This window comes from Oryx dammah, unplaced genomic scaffold (genome assembly GCF_014754425.2).
Source record: "Oryx dammah isolate SB20612 unplaced genomic scaffold, SCBI_Odam_1.1 HiC_scaffold_11210, whole genome shotgun sequence".
In the NCBI taxonomy this organism is placed as follows: Eukaryota; Metazoa; Chordata; class Mammalia; order Artiodactyla; family Bovidae; genus Oryx; species Oryx dammah.
In genome coordinates this window covers 1,969,078-1,986,802 of record NW_024080603.1, presented here as the reverse complement: position 1 = coordinate 1,986,802, position 17,725 = coordinate 1,969,078, and the positions used below count along the sequence as shown (strand labels likewise).

General features: G+C 37.5%; 1 protein-coding gene across 1 annotated transcript in view; it reads right to left on the bottom strand.

The window, feature by feature from the left end:
• Positions 1-389: 389 nt before the first annotated feature.
• Positions 390-17,725, bottom strand: part of LOC120860959 (centrosomal protein POC5-like) — a 32,077-nt gene continuing 14,741 nt past the window's right edge. Inside the window, 6 exon segments of the mRNA XM_040236668.1 lie at positions 390-1,962; positions 4,473-4,649; positions 8,395-8,678; positions 12,577-12,736; positions 14,047-14,226; positions 16,859-16,963. Of these exon segments, the coding sequence (XP_040092602.1) occupies positions 1,819-1,962; positions 4,473-4,649; positions 8,395-8,678; positions 12,577-12,736; positions 14,047-14,226; positions 16,859-16,963 (1,050 nt within the window). The 3' untranslated portion in view covers positions 390-1,818.

The window sequence follows — 17,725 nt, the reverse complement described above, 5'->3', positions numbered from 1 at the left end:
TGCTGCAGACAATATACAATTTCTAGAGTTTAAAGCTTTAAAAGACGCTTACAATATTCTTAATTACAATATTCGTAATATTGACGTTAGTCTGTCTATGTGGTTGTGGCTCTAATACTGAAGACCATCCCTAGCTGTCATGTAAGTTCCTTAAAGAGCAGAGCCCAAGACCAAAGTAATGAGCAACTGCTTTTCTCAGGAGTGAAATCCGGGAAGCAGGAATGAAGGAAAAAGGAAGTGAGATGGGGAAGGAGGGAGAGCTGAGACCAGTGTGATTTATCTAACTGGCCAACACCTGGTATCAAGTACAACTGACAGTTTGACCTCAAGGATGGACAGTTTGTACAGGCTTTGGAAAGTTAAGAATGGATGCTTGCCGCAATGGGGTGCTGACCCCACGCTGCAGGTGAGCAGAGATTTCAGGTGTCTCGAGTCTCTGCTGGGCAGGGAAGGCCTGGGGGGAACAGGCCTGTGGTGCAGGCGGGAGAGGAGGGGCTGTGGGTTTGTGCTTATTAGAAACCAAGAGCCGCCTGCCACAGCAGAAGCTGGCTGTAGTCGGCCAGAACCCACAGTAAGTGTAAGGAGGATGATATACTATTGCATAGGAAGGATCTAACACTCTTTTGGGTTTCCCTGGTGAACACTCTTTAAGACACAGCCAGATGCTTTTATAGTTCAAAAAAGCCTTGGTGTGTCCTTTAGAAAACGGGATATTGACTGACCTCACATTTATTCTCTAGTCCTATTACTACACGAGGCAGTGAGAAAAACTATTTCCAGTGGTAAAGTTAGAGCACAGGGCTAGGTCATGTTCAGACTGAAAGAGGCTGAAACCACCCACTTCTATGAAAGACACAGAAACCTAGGCTCTACACAAGTTCTTTGAGTACTCTGGGAAAGAGGTGGGGTAGGTAGAGCTCATTATTTCACAGGTGAGGATCCTGCCATTAAGTGTCTGGCTCAAGCTAACCCAGTCAGCCAGCAGTAAAACCACCAGAAGCCTGGTCTCTGCTCTCCTAAATCTGTCCGGATGGTTTCTTCCTTTCGTCCAGCCGTGGACAAGTCCCTGCCAGGCCTGGAAGGTCTGCCGAATTGTCCGGGCTATACCATCACAGGACAATGTCTGCATGTTCAGAGCAAAAAAGGGTTCAAAGGTGCAGAGTTTCAACAAGGTGAGAAAGAACATGAGAAATAGAATCATTCTACTAGGAAACTGCTTTTTGATGTTTCGGTGACTCTGTTTTTGTGCTAGTAAAATGTTTTTCCTCTTTTAACATTAAAGATTTTACTCATAGGTATTGCTATTTCCCCCTATTTTTAATTGTTAGAATCCTAGAAAAATGAGGACTAATATACTAAAGTCACAAAAAAACTTTGTGGTATTATTACTCTTGGCTTTTATCTTTTAAATTTTCAAATAATACCTTAGTCTCTATTAGTATAAATAATTTTTTAAAATCAAGTTCTCTTTCAAAGTTTACTTGGTAATACTGGAAATGATTTAGCCTTTTACAAAAACAGGATTTATATACTTTGATATAATCAGTGACATGTTGAAGCTATTGAAAAAATTTAAGTCCAGTTTCTTTTTTAATTTAAAAAACATTTTACTTAATTGCTTAAATAAAAAATAACATTAAAATAATTCTACATATAGTTACAAAGGATGGTACAGCTTGAAAAAGTGTCTTGTAACTTTGAAGAAATGAACATGATATATCCATAATGTTCTAAGAGTATGAAATTTTAAAAACTAAAGACTTCTAATTCTTGGTAAAGCCAGAAGAATTAAAAGCCCTCTGTATGAACATATTCATTTTAGTCAACCACTTTTATGGACTGAATGCTTGTGAGAGACTGGGTGTGAGTTGATCTGGTTCCAAGAGACCTGGAAGCTGAGGTACTACCTTCAGGGTGAATGGTCCGTGGATATTTTGCTGCAGTAGCTTGAGGAATGGTTTGCTGAAAAAGCAAAAATATACTTTAAACAATTCCATAAAAATATACATACTAAATATTATTTCATTATCTACAGTTTAACCCAACAAACATTGGTACATGTAGATTCCTATTAGGGTCTTCCATTTAGAAAAGTCATCTTTAAAATACTTGATGTAAAATTAATACATATCATATCAAAACATTCACTGTGCATTTCAATAGCTCTATGATATAGCTTTTGCTTAGGAAATGGACAAAACCTCTTGAAACAAAGATCCTCATGTCAGATTCCATTTAATTAGAGTTTCTCTTTAAAGAAATAAAAAACCTCTTTTCTTAAAGTATTTTATATAAGTGTTTCTTTGTACATAAATAACTGGATAACCACTACAAATGGAAGAGATTTTTGCAAATGGTATGAAATTTTAGTTGCTAACCCCACCTGATCTGACCACAAAAAAAGAGCTATTTCTCCTTAGGGATGATGGGCAAGAGAACTGCAGAGACAGACCATGGTGCCTCTGGCATCGCGTCTACAAAACACAGCACAGAACCAAGTAGCCTTAGGGGCAAGCAATTATCCAGCAGACGGAGCTCCAGGGTCAGAAATCTGGAGAACGGTTTATTAGTAAGCAACTGTTTCTGATGGTTCTAGTTCTTGGGATCCTGGAATGAAATGAAAAATAGTACAGAGGACTGCCACTGTGCCTGTTATACAATCCAAAGCCGGTAATAATGGAAGCAGTTTACGGCTATTTAAGCCATGGCCAATTACTGAAGAATCATTGGACATACTAAATAAACAAAAGGCAGTTAGAGAGATAAATATCAAACAGGGGTTTTAAGTCTTTAGTTTCTTGGTTCTTTTTCTGTAAAGTATCACTCCAATCAGTACAAAACCACACTTTGTCGGAATTAAAAATAGACACATGTGCTCTCTTCACATCTTATCTTACAAATGGACAGTCTCTCTCCCCTATTTCTTTATAAATATCCTATGTGCTGATAAACACAGAAATGAGTTCATTTCCTCTCATCTTTGATAACTAAGCTCACATTTTCAAAAATATGTAGAGAAGTCATCTAAGGACTTTCAAAGTCTGTCCAACCTACAGAGGCTAAGATGGTTCTCCACCCTCCACGTGTTCAGTCTGGACTCGGTACTTCCATCTCAGTCTGCAGCTTCACTGCTGCACTTTACCTGAGGCTAAATTTAAACAATCAATCCAGCTTCTTTTGACTTAATCATCTAGCAACAATCGAGTATTCACAAAGAGAAGCATTTACAATCATTCCTTACATCTTTTTGACATATTAAGTAGACAGGAATGTTGTTTAAGACTGAAAGTTTATATAGAGGGCCTTCTCTTTTATAGTAAAATCAATCTTTGTGTCTCTTTAGGGATGTGTTCTCATAACTTTTAGAAATTAAACTTTTTGAGATAATTGTTGATTCATATATGATTGTAAGAAATAACAGGAGACATCCCATGTGTCCTTCTCTAGTAATATTTATTAAGTTAAATTTGCTTATGGCTTTACAGTTTACAAAGTGCCTTATACATCTCATTTAATTGTCACTTTACCTCATTTAATCCTGAATCCTGACAGTTAACTCTAGGAGCTAAGTACTCTTATTGTTCCTGTTTTACACATGAAAAAAATGGAGGCTCAAATATTTTTTGATTTGTATATGATCACAAAGGCAGGAAGTAGCTAAACTAAGGCATTAACTCAGGTTTTCTTGTTTAATTTTGCTTAAATTCCATGTACTTTTCTTTATATCACATGAATTTATTGCAACCTGATTTTTTTCCCCAAGTTAGAAATATGTTGACAATTATATTTGAAAAAGTAGGAAGACTTCCATTTAAAAAAAAGGAGCAAAAATTAAACACCATAAAAGTAGGTAAGTTTTTCTTAGGGTAAAAAATATGCTATATGGATAGCAGTTAATGAGTAAACAGATTTTGCCTTAAAAAAATTATTGAGAAATCATTTCTATATTTTACCCTTTTGGCCATCAACACACTGGATTTCTTTTTGTATTTGATAATTTTTATACTATCCTGGATGAGCCCCTACCCTCATTCCCTAGTGGCTCAGATGGTAAGCCATCTGCCCACAATGCAGGAGACCTGGGTTCAATTCCTGGGTCAGGAAGATCCCCTGGAGAAGGAATGGCAACCCACTCTAGTATCCTTGCCTGGAAAACGGCATGGACAGAGGAAGCTGGTGGGCTACAGTCCACAGGACTGCAAAGAGTTGGACATGACTGCGTGACTAGCACACACAGCGTACAACTGACAAGAAGCAAAGTTCCTGAAATTAATCTCTTAAAATACGAAAGGTGTACATATAAAGCAGATGTAACAACTGTAAGTATATAAAGACTGTAATAGTAAGGGCAGAACAAGTACCAGTCATCATGGATTTTGATCTTCTCCTTAACATGGCGTTTAAGCGCTTATCAGTCTATCAACTCTCAGGAAAAAGGTTTTGTGACAAAAAGTTATCAAAGGCAGACTCACCACTGTGACCGGATGATGTTTTTCCACAACAACGGAGCTCATGGGAGGAGAAACTCCCATTATAGCCAAACTGCTACTGATTCTGTTTTTTGAAGCAAAATCACACCTCCCTGTGATCCGGGCCGTGATTGTTCTCCCAGCTTTCTGTTGCGCTGATGTCACGACCCTGGGCCCATACTATAAAAGAAATCTCCGGTTGGCAGAAAATCTATGGCAAAATCTATGGCACTTTTGCTTCTGTAACTTGAAAACACACAGGCACTTAAAATAATTGTATATTCAACCAACTCTAACACGGGGAAAATTTTTTAAACAATAAGACAAAAAGCAAAACATAAAACCAACCATTCCAAATACCCCTTTACCTTGGGATACCAGCTATTTTAAAGGATTTTAGGAACTTCTAAAGCTTTATTTTGCAACAGTTACAGATTCATGGGAAGCGGCAAAGAGCGCAGGGAGAGGCCCCAGGTGTGCTGCACCCAGTCTCCTGCAACGCCAGCACCTGAGACAATTACTGTGCACTTACAGCAGCGAAGCCAGCAAGCCGGCACTCGCACGGATGCCACGTGATCACGTGTGGACTTCCGTAACTACCACTGCGATCATCATCACACGGCTCTCCCTCACACTGTCCTTTCTTTAGAGCACACCCATCTCCCTTCCCAAACAATCCCTATTCCTCAGAACCACTAATCTGTTTAATGAACTGACCCTTATGGATAAATTACCATTACACATAATGCTTTTCTGTCTTCCCCTTTTCCTTATGGCATTGTTAATATAATTTTTCTTCACGAATAGGTTTCTTTTTTTTTGTGGGGGAGGGGTCTGCACTATGTGGCTTGTAGGCTCTTAGTTACCCGACCAAGGATGGAACCCAGTCCCTCAGCAGTGAAAGCATGGAATCCTAACCATTGGACCTTCCTTTTCCTTTTGAGAGTTATTTGCAGTGTATTGCAAAAAATGGGATGATCATATCAAAAGGTAATGCCAGGTTTTACAGCTTTTGTTGCTTACAGCTGGACAATACTCCAGAAAGGTTACATTTACACCAGGAGTAACACATATATATACTCATTCTTTTTTTGTGATCAACTAATCCCATCAGCTGGGCAAAAATCAAAAGGAGTAAGAAAAAAGGGAAATGGCATATTTAGAAAACTCTAATATTTGTATTTTAATATCTGACATGGAAACAATGCAGATTATTGCTCAAGACTACAGGGCTCTGAAGCCAATTTCAAACTCTGAATTCAGACTGCATTAGTAACTGTGTCCACTGGCAAGTTATTCTCCCTAGCCCTCAGTTTCCTCATTTATGAAACAGGGAGAGCAGCCCCAGCTGACTAATGCTAGCCTTTCACTTTCTGTTCAGATGAAGAGTGAAGAGAAACCTTACTAAACAGCTTAAAAATCCAATTAAAACTCTTCCAATTATTTCAACTGGAGTTATAAAAAGTAAAGTGCCATCTACTGTTCAACTTTGTGAACTACAATAGTACATTTGCTAAACAGCACATGTTCAGTATATGTGCTGTCAAAGCAAGCACATATATTTTTTGAAAATTATTTTCATCATGAAATTATGATACTTTAACACACTGATGATGTCTGCAGAAATGAAATAATTTTACAGATGAAAACATTCTTTCACTAGAACGGTATTTCTCCCTTCTTCAGTTATTTGTCTCCTGATACTCTGCAGTTTACTTTCTACACACACCTCCTTTTAGCTCCTGGAAATATTGAGGAAGACTAGAAACTGTTTTGGAAGGAAAGGAAGTTTCTGTGATTCAAATGAAGAGAAAGACAGCCAGTCCTGAAACACAAATCTCTCTTCTTTTCCTGCGTCCAGCAAAAATGGTTTCACGGAAGGTAAGTAATCCAAGTAATGTATTTGTTTCTGCTTTTGTCATTACGGTTCTTTCCAAAAGCAAGAAGACATATTTGAGGTAAATCTGAGTATTTAATTTAGAGGATGAGATGGTTGGATGGTATCACCGACTTGATGGACATGAATTTGAGTAAGCTCCAGGAGTTTGTGATGGACAGGCAAGCCTGGCGTGCTGTAGTCCATTGGGTCGCAAAGAGTCAGACACGACTGAGCGACTGAACTGAACTGAGTATTTAATTAAATAGAAATGGACGAATACTAGCATGATACCTACAGATTAGTTTGTCATTCTCCTTTCTCTCTAAAGGCTGTACTTACGTCAAGGAAATGGAATGCGTGACTGTTCTGAAGGAGCAGAATGTAGCTGGAGGGATGGGGGAAGAAAAAGGCCTATCTAATATTGTGTTTTTTAGGTTTCAAAGACTTCAAAATTATCTCAGGTAACCAAACTGTTTCAAAAACTAATAAAAAAGGGTGGTAAATAGAATCATTCATTGGGTTCTTCCTACACACATTCAGATTCAGATACAAACCCAGATGTACAAATGTACATGTAGTCATATTTTAGAAGGGAATTTTGAAAAATCTAGCTCTGTGTGTTATCCGGATATGCATATGAATGAAAAATGACCATGTTTATTTAAATGAGATCATTAGTATAGGATCTCACTTCAAAATGTGTAATCATGAAAAATAAACACAGCTGAACACATGCCAGTAGAATTGTAGTGTCTTTCTAAATCAAAACTCCCCAACACATTCAAATTTCTCTTAAATCATGTATTTTTTAAGCCTCTTTGAACGAGGAGCAAAAATATGTTGAGATTTGCAAAAATAGATTTTAAAAATTTCCCCCTAAAGTTAGTAGCTTCCAAAAGGCAGAAATTCAAGTCAGCAGGAATACTTCAGATGACTAATTGTCCAGTTGACTCAATATGTTCCCTCAGCTACAGAGAGCTGGCGAGCACTATGGCACCTCCAATCTAACTCTTTTAAAACCTAAAACCTACTCGGCCATCTTTCTTCCTTTCATGTAAGTGGTTAGGGTCAGGGAGGAGAGGGAGACCAGCAAATAAGAATCATCCCAGTACCTTTATAGAGCCTTTATAGGAGGCTTTGTGCCAGATCCAAGCCAGAGTAGGGAAGAAGGGCATATGGTTTTTTTTAAAAAGCCCTGCAGAGTTGAGTCTGATAAACTTGGCTGGTATCCTTATGCCCTTTGAGAGACGCTGAGGCATACAGGTTAAACAACAGGAGGCCCGGAAGTCAGAACCATGATGTGCAGATACATAGCTTGATTAATTGAACTTCAGGTAAGTTCTTCCACAAATACTCCATCCTCCTTCAGGACTCTTCCCCCTCTATGGACCCCTCTATTAGCAGCTAGTGACTTTAGGGAAAACAATTGCTATCTTCATTCCAACTATAAATGAAAACTTAAAACCTAATCAAATTAAGTAAGATGGAGTCACTACAAAGTAGTGTTAGTATCTGCATCCATGAAGAGGGACGGCCTCCCTGGTGGCTCAGACAGTAAAGAATCTGCCTGCAACGTGGGAGACCCAGGTTTGATCCCTGGGTCCGGAAGATCCCCTGGAGGAGGGCATGGCTACCCACTCCAGTATTCTTGCCTGGAGAATCCCATGGACATAGGAGTCTGGTGGGCTACAGTTCATGAGAATCGCAAAGAGTCAAACACAACTGAGTGACTAAAACAGACAGCTGAACAGAAAATGTACAGAAGAGCCATTAGCCTCCTAAACCCTCGAAACTTTCTTTCCTTTAAAATTAAAAACGTTCTTCATTTTTAATTATCACTACTGTAATAGAATTGTCAGGTATAATTTTCACAATAAATTAATGTTTTAGTTAATTTGTATATTAAATATTTTCTGTGGATTGGCCTAAAGACCATCTAGACATTTTTTTCTCCACGGGAAAATAGGTTCTGAGTTCAAAATACCCACCATACAAACAAGTTTGGAACCCTTTTCCCAGCACAGGCGCCTGCATTACAGTACTGACCATTTCCTCCTGTGCAGCGGAAGCTGTAGCGATGAGCCCAGAGCCATGCGGGGCAGAAACCGGAAGGTGGGCTGAGGAAGCGGAAGTGGCGCCGGCAGAGGTGACGGAAGCCGCCGAGGGAAAGGCAGCCGCGCAGGTGGCTCCGAGGGCCGCTGCTGGCGGGGACGGCGGCACTGCGCCCGCCGAGGGCACCGGAGCGGCTGACGCATCTAAATGAGCAGAAGAAGGAGGCTCTTTTCCTTGAACACCAGGCCCATACTCTTCCCTTTTATTGGTCGTGAAATCTGTTCCCAGAAACCACACATTAATTCCATTAACACGTTTCCAAGCTAAGATTACTTTTATCTTCCCAACAAAGAAAATCCGTCCTAGCTAAAATTTGGTCCCACAGAAATATAGAAATGTGTTATCAGTGGATATGTTAATAGGGTTCAGTGAATACAGTATGTCAGTGTTGACTGGCTAATGTCAGCATTAACCATTAAAGACTTCAGACCACTTTAACACATGAGAGTTAATGAGTGATTTGCTTTTATGTGGGAAAAAAAAAATTAGGTACTCACCTGGGACCTTAAAACCACTACAATAATACGGTCGCATTCTGCCTACGGATTTATGTTCTTTCCATTATTTCATACAACTATCCTGATAAATGGCCTAGTATTTATATCTCTAGAGTAATTTTCTGATAATCACCATACCCTCTTCATTGACCATCTATCACTCCTATTCTAACAAGACCAATGAATTTTTTTTAACAAACTATTTTTAGAGACATTTAGGTTCACAACTAAACTGAATGAAAATACAGAGTTCCCATATACTCCCTGTCCCCACATACCCACAACCTCCCCTACAATGGATATTATGCACCACAGTGATACATTTGTTACAACCGATTAACCAACACTGACACATCGCTGTCATTCACAACTTGTGGTTTAAAAACCAATGTATTTTTAATTCTTGATTTTTTCAGCAAACAGTAATAAATCAGTTTGTAACACTAAAATCTTTACTTTTGATATTGTAGAAGAAATGAATTCTTGCAGGTAGATTATATGTCATGAATTAAGAGCATATTTGTACACAACTGATTTTAGTGACACATATATAGTAACCTCCAGTACTCTTGCCTGGAGAATCCCATGGAGGGAGGAGCCTGGTAGGCTACAGTCAGTCCATGGGGTCGCAAAGAGTCGGACACGACTGAGTGACTTCACTCACTCACTCACTCACTCATGCACGCGTGCTTAGTTGCTCAGTCACATCTGACTCTTTGTGACCCCATGAACTGTAGGGTGCCAGGCTCCTCAGTGCATGGATTCTCCAAACAAGGATACTGGAATGGGTAGCCATTCTCTTCTCCAGGGGATCTTCCTGACTCAGGAAATGAACCCAGATCTCCTGCATCACAGGCGGATTGTTTACCATCTAAGATACCAGGGAAGTCCATATATACCTGATATCAAACATCAGGGTGAGGATTTCAATATTTAGTCACTGAGCTGTTTCAGAATATTTGAATAGAGGGCATTAGGTAACCCTATGTTTAAATGGTTTTCTATGTTGTCCTCTTTCCATCTAGAAATTTGGGCTACTGTGTAAGTTCTTAAGAATATCTTTATATAAAATTGAGCAATCGTTACTTCATTAACAAAGTTTAATGAGGATTACAATGCCTAGGTCCTTTGGAATAATTTGGAGAGACTAACTCAATATAAAAAGACTGCTTTTGCTTTGAAAACACACACACACACACTGAATTTTAACATGTTTTTCACAGAAAGTGACTCTGATTGTCTACTTTTAGGTGGGTGGCAGACTTCAGCTATGGAACCAGTATTGTAATTATTCTAACTTTAACTGGACACATTTTTCAGCCAGAAAGTATTTTTCTACTGTTCCTAAAACTACTTAAAAAATTGGCAGGTATCCTTTTAAAGGCCATTTGTATTGTCACATTTTGTCTACCTCACAGAAACTTCTCGGGGAAGGCAATGGCACCCCACTCCAGTACTCTTGCCTGGAAAATCCCATGGACGAAGGAGCCTGGTAGGCTGCGGTCCATGGGTTGCTACAAGTCAGACAGGACTGAGCGACTTCACTTTCACCCGTTGGAGAAGGAAATGGCAACCCACTCCAGTGTTCTTGCCTGGAGAATCCCAGGGATGGCGGAGCCTGGTGGGCTGCTGTCTATGGGGTCACAGAGTCGGAAACGACTAAAGCAACTTAGCAGCAGCAGCAGCAGCAGCAGAAACTTCTATCTGAACTATAAGATTTATTAGGACACTGTACAATATGATGCACTGAGGATTATGGCTAGCAAATAACTGGAAGAAAATTTAAAAATTATTAAAAACAATTATCTTCAGGGGACCAGGAATAATTTTTTTTCTCTTGAGAATTTTAAAAATTCTATTTTAATAGCTGTTATTAAAATGCCACAAGACTTAAGTATTACAGAGCAAGTCCAGCATTAGATTACAATGAAATTTTGCCTTTGGTAGCTTCATCAATACTAGAGTGTACCGCTGATATGTGTCTTACTATTCCTGTCATCTTTTTCTTCCATTGTTATAATAAACAAAGCACAGGGCCACTCAAAACCTCTCAGATTCCAGAACCTGGCATTAGCTACAGATGACAATAGACTTAAAGGCAACAGGAGCAAAATAAGTCACATTGTATAATGATCAGAATACACATCAGAAATCCTTCTATGGATATTTGCCTGTAGGAGACATTGCTGCATTTGAATTTAAAAATTTAAGATGGTAAATATATTAAGGTGGTAAAACACTGTATCCTGAGTCAATTCACAACCTTAAGTAGGTTATGTTAAATAGACTTCTTGTAATCAACTGTATCAAGTTCTAATGATTATAAGTTCTCACTGCACTTATGAAACCCAGTACCTGTTGTTATAAGTAGATAATTAAATTCTTCAATTTAATATATTCAACTTGCTAACAATTAAAACTGAAAGCAGGTTCTTCAATCACTGGAGATGGTACATTTTTCAGCATTACTACTCAATTAAAAGACCACTTGTTGGAGAAATCAAGTACTCATTTGGATATCAGCAAGATAAAGATTTAGTCTTGAGGGTCTATCTGAGTCTAAGTCTCTAACTTGCTGGGGGCCACACACCACAACTGCTTTAGAAAGAACACAACTCGCCTGAACTCACCACCATCCACAGCACACACATTTGAAATAAAAAACATTTGTTGGTGCTTTAAAAATGAGGGCATAACAAGCACAGACAAGTTGTTCACAGGACTGAAATCATATTAACAATGTTACAAAATAAAATTGTGTCACTGATGAATAATCTGATTTTCAAGCAGGATTTAAAAATATTGCAAAAATGTTCACATATTTATATACATTAAGTTTATGAGGCTGACTGAAGACTGCAACAATTATATCATTACTATCCTCTTACATGTTAGTGTTTTTTGTCTTTTAAAGTGCTTGCAATTGTATTTGATTGCATTTTCACAAGAACCTACTATAAAGAAGGTAATGATTTATATTATCTTCTTTGTTCATGAAGAAATTTTAGTTTTCTAAAACCCAGTGACCAAAATAGGCCCCATTGTAAATTGGTGGCAAAGCTGTTCTATGTCATGCGGATGATAAGAATCATTCAGATCTGAGCCAATACATGGACTTTTCTTGACACAGAATTATTTTAGTTGACTTCTACAAATAGGCCTATATTTATATTGTTGAAATGAGTTTTAGTTGAGGCCTCTCTTACACTGGAAGACAAGCAATTTTTTTAAAAAATGCGAAACCATGAATAGACAAGAAATATTTAATCAACAAAACAGTCCAAGGCATTTGGATACTTAGGAAAAAACCAGAAATTTTATACTTAAAGGCAATACCATTATAGTTAAAAGAGCTTTAAAATAATGTTATATATTCAAAGCATTATTATAACACTGAGCCTAAATAGTTAACAGTTTACTGGATCAGATATAAAGATACTGTAAGTAACCATGACTGAGAGAATCTTCATGGTAGATTTAAAACTGGATATAACATTATGATATTAAAAATAGTGTTTGGATAAGATACTGGATAAGAAAATTCGTGCTGCAGACCACACCCATCACTGAAATCTCCTCTAATCCTTTTTGAAAGTAGGCAGAGAATCTTAAATAAAACACTAACCTGTATCACTTCTGTTCTGAAATATAGTCATGGCCTCAAGATTTAGGGCACACACACCCCGCATGAAAGCTTTCTTCATGGACTCTTCAAAGTGCTCTTTTTCATGCTGCATCCTTTGGGTCTCAGCTTTTGCATTTTCCAAAGCTCCAGTTAACTAAAATCAGGAGAATTTTTAAGAAGAAGAAAAAAAACTGAGCTATAAGGAAGAATATCATTTATTGTTTTAAAAAAGAGACTTCTTATACTGTGAAGATATTTTCGTATGAAATACTAAAATCACTTTAGCATATACTTCTTCCGCTGAGTCTCAAATTATTTTAAAAGATGCATTTTACCTCCAGTGTCTCCATCAACACATTTTCACATTCCTAACTATAAGGTTAAGGTTTAAACAAAGGGAATTTCATACTGGCTTCAATCAGGACTGGTGTATTCTAATTATACAAAAGGCTGTTACTTCTTACCATATACTTTTATGTTGGATAGTAAAATATACTGCCAGCAACAGTAACTGATTTCTTTTTTTTTTTTTAGCTAAGTGTTATCTATAGAATTTAAAGTGCAAAGTGGCATTAGGTACAACATTTGGTCTACCCATAGACCAAATCTAAAGGGACTACGTTTTTTTTGCATGTCAGTCAGTCACAGAATGTTATCTGCATAATAAAACTTTAAGAATTCAGTATTACAATGATGAAAAATTTTTCATTTTAATATTTGATTTCAAGAGGCCTACTGCATTCTTCAACATGGTGCTTATTTTCATTCTGTGTCTCAAATGTTTTCACTTGGAAACAATGTCATATTATTGTTATAAGTCTAAATAACTTCAATTTATATACAACTGCTTTATATCAAACTTATAAAAACATCATTTATTTAAAATAACATAAGGATAAACTTTTTTTTTAAATTAACTTATTTAATTGGAGGCTAATTACTTTACAATTGGAGAAGTAAATGGCAACCCACTCTGGTATTCTTGCCTGGAGAATCCCATGGATGCAGGAGCCTAGCAGGCTACAGTCCATGAGGTTGCAGAGTTGGACACGACTAAGCGACTTCACTTTCTACAATATTGTGGCGGTTCCTGCCATACATTGACGTGGATCTGCCACGGGTGTAAACATTTTTGTTTTAGTCTTCATTTTAGGTAAATAAAGGCCAGAAGAAGCCTAATAAAGTACGCTTTCTTAGAGAGGTAATGATCTGTGGGTGATTTACACTTCCAAGAGAAATGTACATACAAGAGATTTACACAGGTCTGGAGGTCAAAGTTATAACTGGTTAAAAGAATAAATAAGTCTGTACGTCTGACTTAGCACTGCTCCTTCCCAACAGTCTATCTGAACCCACACCACAGTGAATGAAACTGGAGAAACACGTTCCTTCGCCAGTGAGGGATGGCTACCCAACTTTAAAATTTTTCCTTAAAAAGGAGAAAATAAAGCAAAAAACGTCTACCAGAGCAACTTTGGCTTCATAGTCATTGGAAATCTGGACACAGACTTCTTCAGCTCTGGCTTGACAAGCTCGTTCCACCACGTCTTTCCACTGCTTCTGTACTACGGCCCGCCAGCCTCTCCAGACTTTCTTCAGTAAAGTTCGCCGAAAATACTGGTCAGCTAGTTTACTTTCATAAACCTGAATGAACGTAATACACAAACTCAAAACACAGTGGACTGGTAAATATACGGGCAGTAGCAATACAAAACAGGCCTGTGGGGTAAGCAGGGTACATGCGTTACCATTTCATACCGAGTACTCATGTTCTTCTCATGTGCAGATGGGAAGACAGGCTTAGAGAGGTTAAGCGACATGCCCAGGTCACACAGGCAGAAAGTGAAAAGCCAGCCTTGCCTCATTCCAGAGTCTAAGCTCTTATCCATTACATCATGGCTTTATGCAACTCATCAAGGAAGGGGAGAAACAAAAAACCAGATGGAAGAAAATGAGTGACTTGCCCATGCTATCCTGGTTATGAATCTGATGAGCTTCTGGCTGAGAACAGGACTAGGAGCTGGATGGCAGAAAGGGTGGTGGTGTGGCTCGAGACAACCCTTCCTCTCCAGCTTGGCGGCCACCATAAGCAGGTGAGTTTACACACTCTGCCATCATATTTTGCAGCACACTTTTGCCATTATATTTTATAGCAAACTGATCCTAGTAGGAACACATGCTATGCTTCTATCAAAGAACTTAAAGACCTGCCTCTTGAGAAATCTGTATGCAGGTCAGGAAGCAACAGTTAGAACTGGACATGGAACAGACGGGTTCCAAATAGGAAAAGGAGTACATTAAGGCTGTATATTGTCACCCTGCTTATTTAACTTATATGCAGAGTACATCATGAGAAACGCTGGACTGGAAGAAACACAAGCTGGAATCAAGATTGCCGGGAGAAATATCAATAACCTCAGATATGCAGATGACACCACCCTTATGGCAGAAAGTGAAGAGGAACTCAAAAGGCTCTTGATGAAAGTGAAAGAGGAGAGTGAAAAAGCTGGCTTAAAGCTCAATATTGAGAAAACAAAGATCATGGCATCCGGTCCCATCACTTCATGGGAAATAGATGGAGAAACAGTGGAAACAGTGTCAGACTTTATTTTTTGGGCTCCAAAATCACTGCAGATGGTGACTGCAGCCATGAAATTAAAAGACGCTTACTCCTTGGAAGAAAAGTTATGACCAAGCTAGATAGCATATTCAAAAGCAGAGACATTACTTTGCCGACTAAGGTCCGTCTAGTCAAGGCTATGGTTTTTCCAGTGGTCATGTATGGATGTGAGAGTTGGACTGTGAAGAAGGCTGAGAGCTGAAGAATTGATGCTTTTGAACTGTGGTGTTGGAGAAGACTCTTGAGAGTCTCTTGGACTGCAAGGAGATCCAACCAGTCCATTCTGAAGGAGATCAGCCCTGGGATTTCTTTGGAAGGAATGATGCTAAAGCTGAAACTCCAGTACTTTGGCCACCTCATGTGAAGAGTTGACTCATTGGAAAAGACTCTGATGCTGGGAGGGATTGGGGGCAGGAGGAGAAGAGGACAGAGGATGAGATGGCTGGATGATATCACTGACTCGATGTATGTGAATCTGAGTGAAGTCCGGGAGTTGGTGATGGACAGGGAGGCCTGGCGTGCTGCGATTCGTGGGGTCGCAAAGAGTCGGACTCGACTGAGCAACTGAACTGAACTGAACTGAACTGAAGAAGCATTTCCAATTTCTAATTTTCTTAAAAAAATTTTTTATTCAAAAAGTGATGGCAACTTAAACTCTTTCAACTAACATTTGAATATACTATCATTATGTCACCCAATAAATAACCTTCCAAATATGACTCAATTTTAAATGGCCCTTTTAAATATGGTTAATGTAGATTTAATCTACTGGGAAATAAAGGAAAGCACTACGAAGCACTCTTAAAGGAGGTATTGTACTCCATGACAGTAATAGCCTTTTCCTTAAGTATTACTCTCTTAGAACCAAATGCATAAAGATTACTCCATGACTCACATGATTATCATAAATAAAATATATATATACGTATGTATCTCCATCCCCTACATTCTTGAGTCTTTGTCTTCTTGTGAGATACACATATACTTTCATACTTTTCTACTTCTGATACAATAATCTACTATTCTCAATTTATATTTACACTGATATACTTAATTAAGATAAGTTAATTAAAATTTAATAAATTAATCAAAATTTAACATATTCACTTAATTAAAATAAAACATATTCAAGTTTAAATTATATATAAACTAAGAACAATTTTTAAAAATCTTTATGGACATGGATTTTTAAAATTCTTATTGAGGCAAATTACACAACAAACATTTATGGAACTTTATAATGTATAAATATAGTACTGCCTCTTTAAAGATGATATATTCAGGCATTTTAGAAGTAGAAACAATATAGGAAGCTTATGATATGACAAAGATGATAAATTCATGTAATTAAATCTGAGGTTGAATTAGTTAAAGAGGTTCCATAACCAGGACATTTGTAATTTAGATACACTCTGTATTTAACCTACCATGAGGCAGAAAATGTATATCAACAAGTCTACAAAATACAACCAAGTATTTTTTTTTTCCAAACCACACTAACATCAAGTTTAAAGAGTAACATTAAATTAATTAATTTTGACTTATTAAAAAACAAGTCTTTCTCTGACTTGAACAAGAGTTCTAATACATGATTCTAAATGCTTCTGAGTTCAGAAGTCTAATAAGTATTAATCAGCTTTTGTTTTTCACACTTACATCCTGTCTCGATTTGACGTGGTTGATTCGCCAGTGGAAGAATGTTCTCATCAACTCTATCCTTTCCTTTTGCTTGCCTATGGCATGAGACAAGCTAGAAATCACCTGTAAACAGCAATGAGTAAAATGATTTTTTCATATATCAAAAAATGCTAGACAGAATACTTATGGATCATTACTGTATTTATCCAGGTAACCTCATTATCTTTAAAGAGACCAAAAAACTTCCCCATGTGAACACACTACTTATCAATGAATGAAGGGAAACAAAAGAGGAAAGAAATATTCATTGTTTGTATACAATGAATACGATATTCATTGTATCCTGGTAATAATCAATAAAATGTTATGTGTATGAAAATTAATATGATCACTGGCATTTAATTCAAGAAAAACCATCATACATTGGAGAGTTTTGCTACGTATACAAAATACTTTTATTCACTAGACTTGAGGGCAGAGACCAGTTTTAAAATATATTTCTAGTCCCTAAGTACCTTTAATAGGTACTTGCTGGTTGGATCAGAAGTTCCTCAATAACTGTTAAATGATTTTCTGGATTCAACAAACTCATAAAAGTAAATAATTAGTAGTTACATTTTGATGTACTTTTTCAGTGATAGTATTCCTGTTCTTAAAAAAAAAAAAATCTATGAAGGCTTTTAAATCCTGAGATAATATTTTCCTTTATAAAGAAGTGAAAAATGAAATATATATCTAAAATGGGCCCATTAAAGGAGATTTAGTAAATTAGGCATATTTGCTGAAAGATATTTATTCTGGTTCTTTAAATAATTTCCAAAAGTTGAAAAGGGCAGGAATTCTAAGATACTAGTAATATTCTATTAAGCTGTGTAGTGGCACATA